At 39.7% G+C, this 13,435-nt stretch overlaps 1 protein-coding gene across 4 annotated transcripts in view; it reads left to right on the top strand.

Moving 5' to 3' along the window:
* Nucleotides 1-13,435, top strand: part of rabgap1 (RAB GTPase activating protein 1) — a 72,972-nt gene that overhangs the window by 44,645 nt on the left and 14,892 nt on the right. For all 4 annotated transcript variants that reach the window (XM_022762074.1, XM_022762073.1, XM_022762076.1 and 1 more), the window contains 7 exons: nucleotides 3,964-4,077; nucleotides 5,804-5,878; nucleotides 6,599-6,724; nucleotides 6,952-7,095; nucleotides 8,139-8,180; nucleotides 8,593-8,721; nucleotides 12,591-12,683. In XM_022762074.1, the coding sequence (XP_022617795.1) occupies nucleotides 3,964-4,077; nucleotides 5,804-5,878; nucleotides 6,599-6,724; nucleotides 6,952-7,095; nucleotides 8,139-8,180; nucleotides 8,593-8,721; nucleotides 12,591-12,683 (723 nt within the window). The remainder of the gene's footprint in view (nucleotides 1-3,963; nucleotides 4,078-5,803; nucleotides 5,879-6,598; nucleotides 6,725-6,951; nucleotides 7,096-8,138; nucleotides 8,181-8,592; nucleotides 8,722-12,590; nucleotides 12,684-13,435) is intronic.

Genomic DNA, 13,435 nt, shown 5'->3' with positions numbered 1-13,435 from the left:
TTTCTCTCCCCGCTCACGCTATGCTCATTCCAAACCTCTCTTTAAACGAACGGACAGACAGACATAGAAGAAGCTAATTGGCCATTATGTCAGAGGTCTTTGTACATGCTCTCAGCACTTCAGATAAGTATGGCTAAGTGGTGCTTGTATAAACATGGATCCTTATCATTCACTGAGAGACTGTAGCACAGTGTAATGGGCCCTTCACACTGGATGCAATAACTCCACCCCTATGCTATAAAACGCATCAATACCAATGGGTTTTTACTGTGAATGAACAGATATCTGGAGTGCCTATGTGCACCTTTTTAATTGGCCTTGTAGCGAAAGTTCAACCCAGTTGAACTTTCCTGATGCACTTTATGGTGAAGCCTCTCCATGTCTATTTGGAAAAATGTGGTGTAGTCACCCAGAAAGAACAGAATATTCAAGAAAATTTATGCAGATGATGTTAGAAGAGAAATTACAGTGTAATTTTAGAATTGTACAGAGTCTGTGTTAGAAAGGCTCTCCCTAGAAGCAAGAAGGCAGATTTGGGTGTTTCTGAAATTATAATTAACCTGACTGGATGAGATATGTTACATGTTGAATGGTGAAATACCATATATATCAAAGACCAACCCATTAAAGGCCTAGGAACAGACCCTACTCTGACCAAAATCACTCTAACAATCAACATTACTCAAACTTCCTGTAGCAACTAGTGATGTTGGCTGTTCTTACACACACACAGAGACATGCAGTAACTATGACTTAGTGGGTGTGGTGGAAGTTATGGAATGGACTTAAAAAAAGACCACTGTTGTTGGTCTCTGATCCACATTAGCTCGCTTTGTTTTAGTATTCCTTTCTTCCTGCATTTCTTCTCATACTTGCATTATTTTTGTTTCCCTCTCTTCCTCTGTGGAGGCTGGAACAGAAACCTTGGGAAAAGGAGAGGGAAGGGCTTGATGTGTAACAGAGAGACCAAGAAGGTATAATTAGCTACAAAGTGAATAAGAGAGATTTGCAATACACACCATGGGGTTCCAGGATGGTATTCCAAGTGGGAATTTTAATGGTAAGCTTCATTCCTACCAAGGTGCCTTTGAGCAAGGCACTGGATGCTGAAAACTCTAGGAGTGCTTTCTGACTTCCCAGTGTGTAGTGGAAACATTTTTCCAGATGGATCAATGGAGTATCACAGTAATTTGCTCATATAAACGCACCGCTGACTTTGCTCCTGCTGACTCATTATCCACTGATGATGCGAGAGCAGAGTCCCAGCACCAGGCTACAAAGTTGACATAATGGATTTTGCCTAGCAAGTTAAACAAAGCCCCATTTTTGTATTAGGTCACCCAACATACGGGCATAACTTTAGAGCCACTCTGCCACCAAAATGCTACACACTGATCACTTTATTGGGAACACCATTCCACAAGAAACAGATTCTGCTCCATGGTGGCTACTGAAGTACACTGAACTCATTGTCACGTTCATGAAACCAGTTTGAGACGACTTTCGCTTCGTGATATGCAGCGTTATCCTGCTTGAAGTCGCCATTAGAAGATGGTAAATTGTAGCCATAAAGGGATGCACATGGTCAGCTACAATACTCAAACGATGATTGTTGGCATCAAGGTGTCCAAAGTGTGCCAAAAAACATTCCCCACACCATTACACCACCACCTGCATAGTTGACACAATGCAGGTTGGGTTCATGCTGTTGATGCCAAATTCTGACCCTACCATCTGTGTTCCTCAGCAGAAATCCAGATTCATCAGATCAGGCCACGTTTTACGTCTTCAGCTGTCCAGTTTTAGTGAGCCTGTTTCCGTTCTTGGCTGACTGGAGAGGAATCCAACGTGGTCCTCTGCTGTTGTAGCTCATCTGTTTGACGTGTTGTGTATTCTGAGATGCTTTTCTGCTCACCACAGTTGGAAAGAGTAGTTATCTGAGTTACTGTACCCTTTCTGCCAGCTCCAACCAGTCTGGCCATTGTCCTCTGACCTCTCTCATCAACAAGGTGTTTCCATCTGCAGAACTGCTGCTCCACTCTCTGTAAAAACTCTAGAAATTGTTGTGTGTGAAAGTCCCAGGAGATCAGCAGTTTCAGAAATACTCAAACCAATAATCATGGCACAGTTAAAAGCTAATGAGATCACATTTTTTATCCATTCTGATGTTTGATGTGAACATTAACTGAAGCTCCTGACCTGAAACTGCATGATTTAATGCACTGCAGCCACATTATTGGCTCACTGGATAATTCCATTAGATGTTCATAATAAAGTGCTCATAAAGTGTATAAGAAGACATCTTTAAATCTGTATTTGATTTGTCATGTAATGGCCACGGTGTCTTAGAGTAACATTACTTATTTAGAGGCTGTTTGTTCCAAATCAGTGTGATCATCAATAATGAAATGACGTGTGATTAATCTTTGAAAAGCAAGGCTAGTTTGGAGTATTTACTGATCTGTGTGTGTGTGTGTGTGTGTGTATTTCCACTGTGTGCTGTTCTGTCATCACAGTGGAGGGATATCCCAGAGAAGTATGCTGTCCCAGGCTTGTGTAGGTTCTGTGTGTAGTTAAGGTTGTAGTCACGCCTCTGTACTTCTATCAGTGTATCCTGAACCTGAACAATCTCGTCTGACCTTGTCAAAATTTTTTAGCTATCAGGATTGCAGTCTGTCAGTTGATCAGGTGACCACTTTCGTCCATACTTCGATATCTCAATAACAGTAGGATGGAACACCAGAAAATTTTGTTAACACATTCACGTCTCATGTTTCATGTCTCAACAGCAACAAACTAACGAAACTAAGATGGAGAATGGTGTAAAGATTATACCTGCTTAGCATCAGCGTTTTAGCATCGTCGTTGTGAACATGTTAGCATGCTGATGTTAGCATTTAGCTCAGAGCATTGTTGTGCCTACGTATAGCCTCACAAAGCCACTAGCATAGCTATAGACTCGTAGTCTTGTGTTTTTTTCCCCCTGTCAGTTGCTCCATTTAGCCCAAATAACAGCCCATCCATATCTATTAAAAAATAGGGCAAAGTAAAAGTGTTTGTTTAGAAACTTTTTTTTTTTTCTTGTACATACACTTTTATTTACAACATCACATATCTCCTGCTCTCTGTCCTAGTCATACATCTGTTCCACCCTACAGACAAAAGGACTGATTCACGCTGTTATAACTCAGATTGTTGATGGTGGAAGATGTGATAATGAAAGCCAAACACCCTCTTATCAGCTTGGCGTTATGTGGTCTGTATTTTATTTTTCTATCAAATGACCTCCTTGTTGATGTCACTCTGAAGTAGGGTAATATATCAGAGATTTTCTCAGTACCCAGTGTGAAGAGTGATGTGCAGTATGTCACAAGTAAATTCTATGATAACTGTTTAGTCACATTACTGGTAATGGCAAAATTGTCATTGTGTTATTTGTTCCACAGAACAATTTTATATTGATTCAAGATGATACATAATATAAATCTCTGTGTGGTCTGTGTTACATAATGTGTTTGATCTGTTTTCCTTTACTCTTATTCTTTATCAGTTGTCAGAGTTACATTATTGTTACCACTCATTGTTACTGTTAGTTATCTGAGCTTTGGCAACATGAGAATTATGTCTGAAATGGATTAAAATGAGAACTTAAATAGGTGGATGGACAAAAAGAGAGACGGGGAGATGTGTACAGTCTGTGCTGTGGAAGAGAACACTCTGTGCCACCATGAATTCATCCTACCCCATCCTGTAAATCTCAGCAGTGTGTGGGGCCACAACACACTGAGGAACACTGACCACTGCTGGATCTTGAAGGAATTTGTCTTTCCCAGTAGTTGTCTAATGAAAAACATGTTGTGGATTCCTAAGTGACAGAATCTCCCTGTCTGTGTTACACTCTTGTCACTTTTTTACACACCTTGACCTTTTTCTCCATTTCCCCTCCTTTTGTCTCACCGTTAGGAGTCCCCTCAGGACAGTGCCATCACCAGAGACATTAACAGGACATTCCCAGCTCATGACTACTTCAAAGACACTGGAGGAGATGGACAAGACTCCCTCTACAAGATCTGCAAGGTGGGATGATAACACACAAGCAAGGGGTTGTTAAAATGTCTTTTTTTTGAAGAGGTTACATTTTGTAGAGCACAAAACAAATCAGCTGCGTGTATTCCCTTCTTCTCATCTCCAAACTTAAAATACAAAATGCAGATATTTATATCAGTCTTCACTCACCGTTGTCACAATGTATGCAATTCACAATGCACACAAAATATACCTGAAAAAAATAGTAAATGTGGAAACAAGCAACAGAAAAGAAAAGAATTTTTGCAACTCATCTATCACGTGGAAATGGCTGTCAGTGATTTATTTGACATGTTTATTATCTCACGATTGCCGAGGATGATACTGTAGTTATAAAAAATATCTTCCTTCAATTACGCAGGTGATACAGACACAGCTGGTGGCAGTGGTGTTCATTGCAAGAACCACTTGGAAATAATAGCAATCAGCATGTGAAATTGAATCACGTTTCCCTATAATACAGTGTAATTACTATGTAAGTGATTTGCTTTACATTAGGTTTGATAAGAAAGTTTGTAGAGCAGTAGAGAGAGTCGGTAATACTAAAATGAACTGTTCATTAATTAACTGAACAGCCACTCTGTTTCTGGGTGGTTCAGCGAGTTCATAACTGTCACCGCCTGTCTAGAAAAGCAAAACAAGTTTCTAATCGAACAAACACACACACACCACACACCACACACCAACCACAGTCTACTGTAATCAGTCCTGTTGCATAGCTGACTCTCACACACCAGCACACATCCGCAACCCTGCAAGAAATACTTATTGATCGTGAAATGCATGTGCTCTCTTTGTCATGAAAATGAACACGTGCTAATACAGTTGAGACATACGCATATCCTATAGTTCCATAATCCCACATGATTAGCCTGGCTGCGCAGTGTGTTCACAGCTTTTTCTTTTCATTTTCATTTCATTCATTATGTATAACTCAGGTGAGGGCATCCATCTCTTCCCAGACAAGCACCTCCTCAGGTGTGTTTGAATAATTCAGTGGGCCCTCCCTTACCTCTGTTTGTGGATTGATCCACACTTTGTCTGTTTGACTTGTACTCATTATTTGTGTTTGTAGCTCAGTAGGCCACTCCAGCCCTTCCAAATTCTCTCCCTTTCTCTCTCCCCTCATACTTACTCCACTTGCTTTATACCAACATCTCTCTCCAAGCCTTTTCTTTTCCTCTCTGTTCAGTCTCTACTCATGGTCATATTTACTTTTTTCCATCCCTTACTCCAGTTCCTCCGCTCATCTATGTCTTCCTTCACTGTAGTAACTGGGCTCTTCACAATAAGGTCATGTGTGTTCGAAGACAATAACATTTTAGATTTTTGAAAAGAGCAGAACATTACCAGAGATTATGTACAACATAATTCAAGTGCTCTGTGGCAAAAAAAGTCTGCTCTGGGTTCAAAAGAATAAGTATTTATACAAATTTTAATTGACTGAAATGATGGTGACAGTAGGTAGTACAGTTTGCCAACTTTCTCTCTCTTTTCACTTTATATTGCGTCATTTGACTCTGATATAAACCATGTGTAAAGTATCTTCATAAATCTTGGTTTGAGTCACACCAATTACAGTTTTCAGTTGCAAAGAGACAGAAATATTTGGACTTTTTAATTATTCTATCATCATTTCATTCCCCTCATCAGTTTTTGAATTGACTGTAAAACGTATTTACTGACTGTGTGGATTTGTCCTTGTCTTCTCCTTCAGGCTTACTCTGTTTACGATGAGGAGATTGGCTACTGCCAGGGACAATCCTTCTTGGCTGCTGTGCTGCTGCTGCACGTGAGTTCACATATCAGCAGGGTCCCGCAAAAATCCGAGCTTTTCAAACAATTTCAAGAGCAGAGGGGAGCTGTTTTGTTTTCATTTGACATCTGAGTGTTTTTGACATGCTGCAATGCTGGAAAATTTGCCTGGCTTATTTTGAAGGTCTTGGAGCTTTTCCTGTATATTGAGTTTAGGAGACAATAGGTATGATGCACTCGTACTGCACAAAAGCAGAAAGATTTCAGATAGAAAGCTGTATTTGTGGGACACTGATATTTTATGTATAAATAATGTAGAATTTGCTCATGTTCTTCCTCCACCCTGGAGTGGTTTGCTTTTAAGCACACCTGCAGTCTAGGGACATGTCAACACTGCCACCTAGTGGAGAAATCGTGTCTATGTCCTCTTAGAGCTTAAAGACTGCAGCAGACGTGTGCACAGGAATTTGACACAGAAATTATTTAACAAGTGAACTCTGTTTATTTATTCATACAGAAAAGCTTGAAGTTTTTACTGTTCTCCTCTGTGTGTGCTGTAAAACACTTCAAGTGTATCATGTGTAAAGTTCCATATAAATAAAGCATAGTTGAGTTAAAGTTTGACATATGAGCTTAATATATAATATTTTGTGAAAATATTTGACTCATCACCTTGTAATGCATATGAAATTGGTACCATTAGAATATGAAGTGGCATGAGCTACTGATGACTAAATCTCTTGGTCTTCTCCTTCAGATGCCAGAGGAGCAAGCTTTCAGTGTGCTGGTCAAGATCATGTTTGATTACGGGCTCAGGGACCTTTTCAAGCAGAACTTTGAAGATCTGCATTGCAAATTCTTCCAACTTGAGAGACTCATGCAGGTATGTGTGTTTAATTTGTAGATCTAAAGTGCTTTTTCTGATTGTACTATAGCAGTGGTTGCCCCTGCTCCTTTTCTCCCCTTTTCCCCATATGCTTAACTTTTTTTCCTTTCCATTAATTTACCCCTCTCCTCTATCTTTCTCTCCACACCATTCCTTCTAATATCTCTTTATTTCTTCTCCTCCTCCTCCTCCTGTGTCGCTGTCTTTCTTTCTGTCTTTAACAGGAATACATACCAGACCTTTACAACCATTTCCTGAACGTTGGCCTAGAGGCTCACATGTACGCCTCTCAGTGGTTCCTCACCCTCTTCACAGCCAAGTTCCCTCTCTACATGGTCTTCCATATCATTGACCTGCTACTGTGTGAGGTTGGTAATAAAAGACAAACACACAGGACTTCAACCAATTCACTTATCTATCACTATCTTATCACTCATTTATTTTTACTATCTATGAACACATAATATCCCGTACTGACTAAGAGAAACCTATTTTAGAAAAATGACACAAAAGTAATTGAAATACAAAAGTATCTTAAAGAACCCTTTAATATGACACTCAAAACTTAGCTCAGGCACATCCTGTTTCTTCAGATTATCTAGAAGTTGAGTGAGTGATTTGTTCACTGTGGAAAATTCAAGCACTGAAAGCCCCCAGGAGCTGAAATAATATAGCCTGAAGTGAGAGAATTATTACATAGAAGAAGTTTGGAACAATGAAGACTCTTCCAAAAGCTGCCTGACAGGCCAAACGCAGAAAAAAGTTTATCCACTTGAAGAACTTGGGAAGAGAATTTCTTTTCTGATGAGACAAAAGTAGTTTTTTGGCCTGAATGTCAAGCTCTACATTGAGTGCAAACCCTGTCCCATAAATCACCCGAATGAAGCCTTTGCTATCTATGGTGATGCATGATGCATTAATGGTTCACAGCAGCAGGAACTGGGAGACTGTTCAAGAGTTAGGAAGTGAGTGACAGACTAAAATACAGAGGGGGAAAACCTGCTGTTGACTTTTCAGCACAATGGTCCAAGCCAAGACAAGCGGAGTATCGCTGGAGAGATCTCAAGTTCCCCCATAAAATCTGACAGCACTAACAGATAATCTGCAAGAAAGACTATAGCAAAACGACAAAATATGCAAAGCTGGTGAAGGCTTAGCATTAGCAACACCCACAGCACTAAAAAATCTGGTCTGATTATGTATGCAGTTTGGATATTTCTCTTTTTATTTTTAATGAATTTGCTAAAGTGTCTTTGTCATTATTGACGATTGTGTGTCCATTGATGGCAAAAAAACATCTTAAAGTAATTCTGTTACACAGCAACAATAAATTCTGATGTTCATCTCTTTTTAATCAAAAACTCCATTCTTTAATACACTCTGAATACAAAGCCTTTTTTTTTTTTCTTAGGGCATAAGTGTGATCTTCAACGTAGCCTTGGCACTTCTGAAGGTAAGCTGGCCCACACAACAATGAATGCACACACACACACACACACACACACTAACAGTGACAACCAGAGCTCTGAGTAGAAACAGAGACACACAACACGTGCCAGCAGAAAGTCGAGCTTTGGAAAGATTTTACATGTCGGCGCATGTGAGCAGATGCAGATACATGCACAGTGTCACCACACTGTGACGCGCTGAAAGCGGGGCACATGTTTTTATTGAAGATGAGTTTGCCCTCAAAGTTAAAGTTCGGTCAAAGAAAAAAATGTCTATCATATCTAGTTTGTTTTAACAATTCTTAATCATTGGTAATTACGCTATGTCAGATTAGAATAAAGAAATCTCTGCCCAACAGGCTACTCTGACTTGGATAAATGTGTGCCTTATTTAACTTTGTGTTTTTTTTCCCTCAGACATCAAAAGACGACCTGATTCAAACAGACTTCGAGGGTGCACTCAAATTCTTTCGTGTCCCGGTTCCAAAGAGGTACCGCTCTGAGGAAAATGCAAAGAAACTGATGGAGCTGGCCTGTAGCATGAAGGTGAGTGCAGGGGAGAGTAGAATACTGTCTCAGCTCGCTATTACCATGCAATAGCTGGAGCTGGTCAGCCTTATATGGAGTGAACAAACAGATGAGACTTCAGGTTTCGCTCTGTGTTAACATCTAAGTATTTTAATAACCCTATCTTCAGTTTGAGTAAAAAATAGAAACATGCAAATTCTTTACCTTTCACAGCTGGTGGCCTTCAGAAATATTCAGAAACATCAAACAGTAATAGATACTGAATTTTGCAAACTTAAACAATTCATAGCAAACCATCTAAGGATGATTAATCGTTAGATTATCATTTAAAAATGATATATTTTTATATATGAAAACCTTTAATGTAGTTCAGCTGTGCTACTTAAATACCAGTAGGGGTCACTGTTGAGCTTAAGACAAACTAAATAGATGCAGTGTGCAGTGTACAACCCCCCCCCCCCCCCCAAACACACAACACTCACACACACACACACACACACACACACTTTGCTTCTCTCTTTAGGTCTCTATGTCTCTTAAACACACACACACACACACACACACACACACACACCTGTGTTCTGACCTGTTTTAAACAGTCTGGCCTAGTTTAGAGGGCCTGACTTTGAAGGTAACTTTGGGCAGAGATATTTATTGGCACAAACTCTGTAAAGGAGCCCACACGGAGAGAGACGTGAGCTTTTTGGTTCTCAGTTAGAGAGGCGGGCAGCAAGGAGAGACTCACAATGAGCAGAGAAAAATCCAGTGGCAGTGGTAGCTGTGGGGTCTTGAAGGTGTTTCAGCACTCATCTTAGAATCATCGGTTATGAACATAAATGATTAGTTTGAGCTGGTCAGGCCTCTCAGATGGGAGGCAAACACACTATTAAAGCATAAATTATATACTTTGTGCTAGTTTGGGTTCATTTGAGTGACCTGTATGCTTTATTTAATTATTAAGCTTAGCAGTAGTTGTTTTTTATGGGGTTCTTTGCACCCATTTGAATAAAATACCCTCATGTAGTTCCATAGAAGCAAATTATCTCCCCATTTACTGCATACAGCTTTAAGAAGCTATTTCCAGAACATTATTTGGCAAGAGAAAATAATTCCAAGAAGTCATTTGACAAATTGACCTCAGCGAGTACTGTAATGTTGGAGCTGAGTGGAGGTAGGCTAATCTGAATCTGAAGCTTGGATGTCACTATAGCAGGATTTACTGACCAGATTACTGGTGACCTCATCGTCTGACGATACTGATTGGATGACAAATCTTTCTGGGTTGCCTGGTGCTCTAAGTTTATTCATAGTTTTAGCTCAGATTTGCCAGATATATCTCATAGTGCTGTTTTAAACACAAATTTAAATTACCTACCTGAGGGTGTACACATGTATTTATTAATGCTAAAAAAGCACACAATGATGGAGAGCTATATTGGTTACATGGATATTTTTAAATATATTGTATTTATATACCAGAGGTTAAGGTCAAACATCCTGGTCCTTGAAATCCGTATTGACATCTTCCTCCCCTGCTTCATCATCTTCAAAGCAGAATCAGGATTGTATTGATCCTTTCTCAGGTAGAGGAAAGGAAAAGGTGGATGTAAGATTAAGGTATCACTAATATGTTGTATCTATTTCTTAACTATACCTGTGGTGGGTGTCTGTGAGTTTTAGCTGTCGGTATTAGGACAAAAACTCTTTAAACTATTTACTTCATAACTGTGGTCAAAGGTCATTAGAATTTCTATTGTTCTTTTGTGAGTATGACACAAAACACATTCATAAACGACAGTGAGGTCACAGAATTTATTCAGAAGGCAATCTTGGGGTCAAACCAGGGTCATTTATGTTGTCTCGGTGTGTAGTTGTTACACCTACTTTGTCCACTTGTCTGCTAACCTCTTGACTTGTTAAGATGATATATGCAAATTGTCCAGGGAATTTAAATGGAAATCATGAAACGCCTGCAGTTTTTTAATTTTTTTTTATTTTGCTTGTCAACTTTTTTTGTTTACCCGAGTGTTTTCGTTTCCTTCTCCATAAGCCTCACAGTTCTCTACTTTCCACGTAGCACATATGGACATGTATACAAAGGTGCATATGGTGAACAGCTATGTTTCCCTGCTGCTGTGAGAAACTTCAGCAGAATTCTCAAACTGTTGTTTTATGTTGTAGAAGCAGAGCAGCAACAGTGAAGCCGGCTTGTAATAGATTTTTGGTTCAGAAGAGCAGAGAATGATCACCAACTCACCTGAGAGAGCAGGTGGTTTTACAATATGCCTCCTGTAGTTCACCGTGTACATTCAGAAAACAATAGTGACGTTACTTGTAAATTTATAATAGATCCAAGCCTTGTAAGATGAGAAATATGTTATATCCATAAATTATGGCTGTACTTGAGAGCGGCGGATGCTCTGTGTTCCTAATTGCTTTTCTAAGTAGTAACTTCTGGAGACCCAGCTGTCTGTCAAGGCTGCGAGAGAGAGAGAGAGGATGAAAAAAGAATGAGAAAGAAGATGGATAAGTCCTGCTCTGAATGACCTCTTGTACTTTTTCCTCTTCCTCCTGTCCGTCTTCCATTTACAGAGCAGAATATGTGACCACACACACACACACACACACACACACACACACACACGCACACACACACACACACACACACACACACACACACACACACACACACACACCCCTACAGCAGGACAACATGTGGGCCATGCTGTCCCAGTTCTGCCAGCATCATTAAGTGATGAGCTGAGAACATTTGGATCATCTGATGTCCTGTAGTGTAATACTAAACCTGAGATTGTAATGTACACATGCAGGTACGAAGGCAGCGACAACAGTGCTTTGATGTTGCAGCTTTTACCAGATGCATTAAAATCCACAGAAAGCACAAGCATGTCTTAGTTTGTGGACAGTTGTGGCTTTCTCTTTCATGCTGAAAACCAGGAACATAGTATTCATTGTATGGTAGCCATCTTTTAAAAAGTCCCTTGTAATGCAGTGGTTGAGCAGTGAAAGGCCCGTTGATGAGACTGCCTAAATGCAGTGTGTGTGTGTGTGTGTGTGCGTGTGCGTGCAAAGTGCAGCTCTAGGCATGAATGTGACTGTGTGTGTGTGTGTGTGTGTGTGTGTGTGAGTGTGTGTGTGTGTGAGTGTGTGTTTTTAAATGGGACACTGTTTCGCTGTTTTGGGTAATCGGAGGTGTACCACTGAACCTGAACTCTCTGTACTGAATTCTATGTTCATTGGCTCAACAGCAAGATGATGAAAAGTCTGAGCCGCTGAAATTTAGATGTACCTGCCCACAGACGCTTCAGAAAAATTGTAAAATGACACAAAAGAAATAGTGTGTAATTGATCATCCAATGAATCAATCAGTCAGCTGTTACAGCTTATATACACATGTACACTCCCTTCAGGGAAGGCCGTGTCACATGGTGGTACAGCCATATTTCAAAATGCTGTAATGTAGAAGCTACATCTCGAACTTTTCTGGATGTTCTCAATAAAACTGTGAGGTGATGATGAGTGACTTTTGATTGACTATACTTTGTACAGCGATATCTCAGTGAACCAGTTTGTCAGACAGAAATTAACAGCAGTAAATTATGCAGTAATCACTGCATATGTTCCATTACATCTTATTCACATGCTGGACAGGAGTAAAGAACGGCACAGTCCAACAAAGATTATAAATCCTGTGGCTTTGTTTACAAAAGATTGTTAAGACTCCTTTCTGGCAGCCACCTTGAGTGCAGGAGCCAAACACTAGTGGGCTAGTTTTTATTTCCATTCTTCACCATGTGTGTATTTGTGATTATTCTTCATTCTTCATTCTGCGTAATGCTGTTGTTTCTCTTCCCGCTGCCCAACAGATCAGCCAGAAGAAGCTGAAGAAATTTGAGAAGGAGTACCACACCATTAGAGAGCAGCAGGAGCAGCAGGAGGCCCCCATCGAGAGATACGAGGTAGACATGGGCACAAGATATTCACACAAATGAATAAACCATAAAAGATTTTATGACTTCTCCATGTAATCAACATAAACTAGACATTAAATTGCATCTACTTATCAAAATTCTTGAAATTCTTACTTGCTTCCTCTAACAGGAACAGGAACCTTTGCATCCCTGTTCATACTGCACCATCTTTAAAGTGCTGTGCCAATTCTGTCAGCAACATAGCAGCTGAATGAGAGAGAAAGGCACCTATTATGTATTATTACCTATTTTTGTATCCAGCGTATTACATTTGATCTCACAAGTGTGCAACGCTTCAACATAGGAAATGAATTGTGTTGCTGTTACTAGTAGTATTATTAGTAGTATTGTTGTTATCTAAATAAGGATGTCATTACAGTGTTCAGCTTACCTCTGTTAATACCTTTGCATTGCATTTTATTTAAAGGTATTGTATGTAAATGTGTCTGTCAATGTTAAAACAACCGGCATATTCACAGTAGATCTATTTATTTACTATAGACCTTGACAGTCCTTGTTCTAGAAAGACAAACTACACGGCACTGAAAAAGCCATTAATTGTACATGGCCATACATCATCTCAAGGGTAACGGGCTGGTTGTATACAGAGCAAGATCATCAGTTACAGTGACTTGGCGTTCTTCTGAGTTTGCGCTTAAAAATGCTTCCAACAAGCAAACGCCATTTGTTTTGTATTTTTCTGTTTTTCTGTTTTTATATACTCTTTAAATCACAACATA

Source organism: Seriola dumerili, unplaced genomic scaffold (genome assembly GCF_002260705.1).
Source record: "Seriola dumerili isolate Sdu_G_001 unplaced genomic scaffold, Sdu_1.0 BDQW01000442.1, whole genome shotgun sequence".
In the NCBI taxonomy this organism is placed as follows: Eukaryota; Metazoa; Chordata; class Actinopteri; order Carangiformes; family Carangidae; genus Seriola; species Seriola dumerili.
The sequence above is the reverse complement of the archived record's forward strand: the minus strand, read 5'-3'. Positions and strand labels throughout refer to the sequence as shown.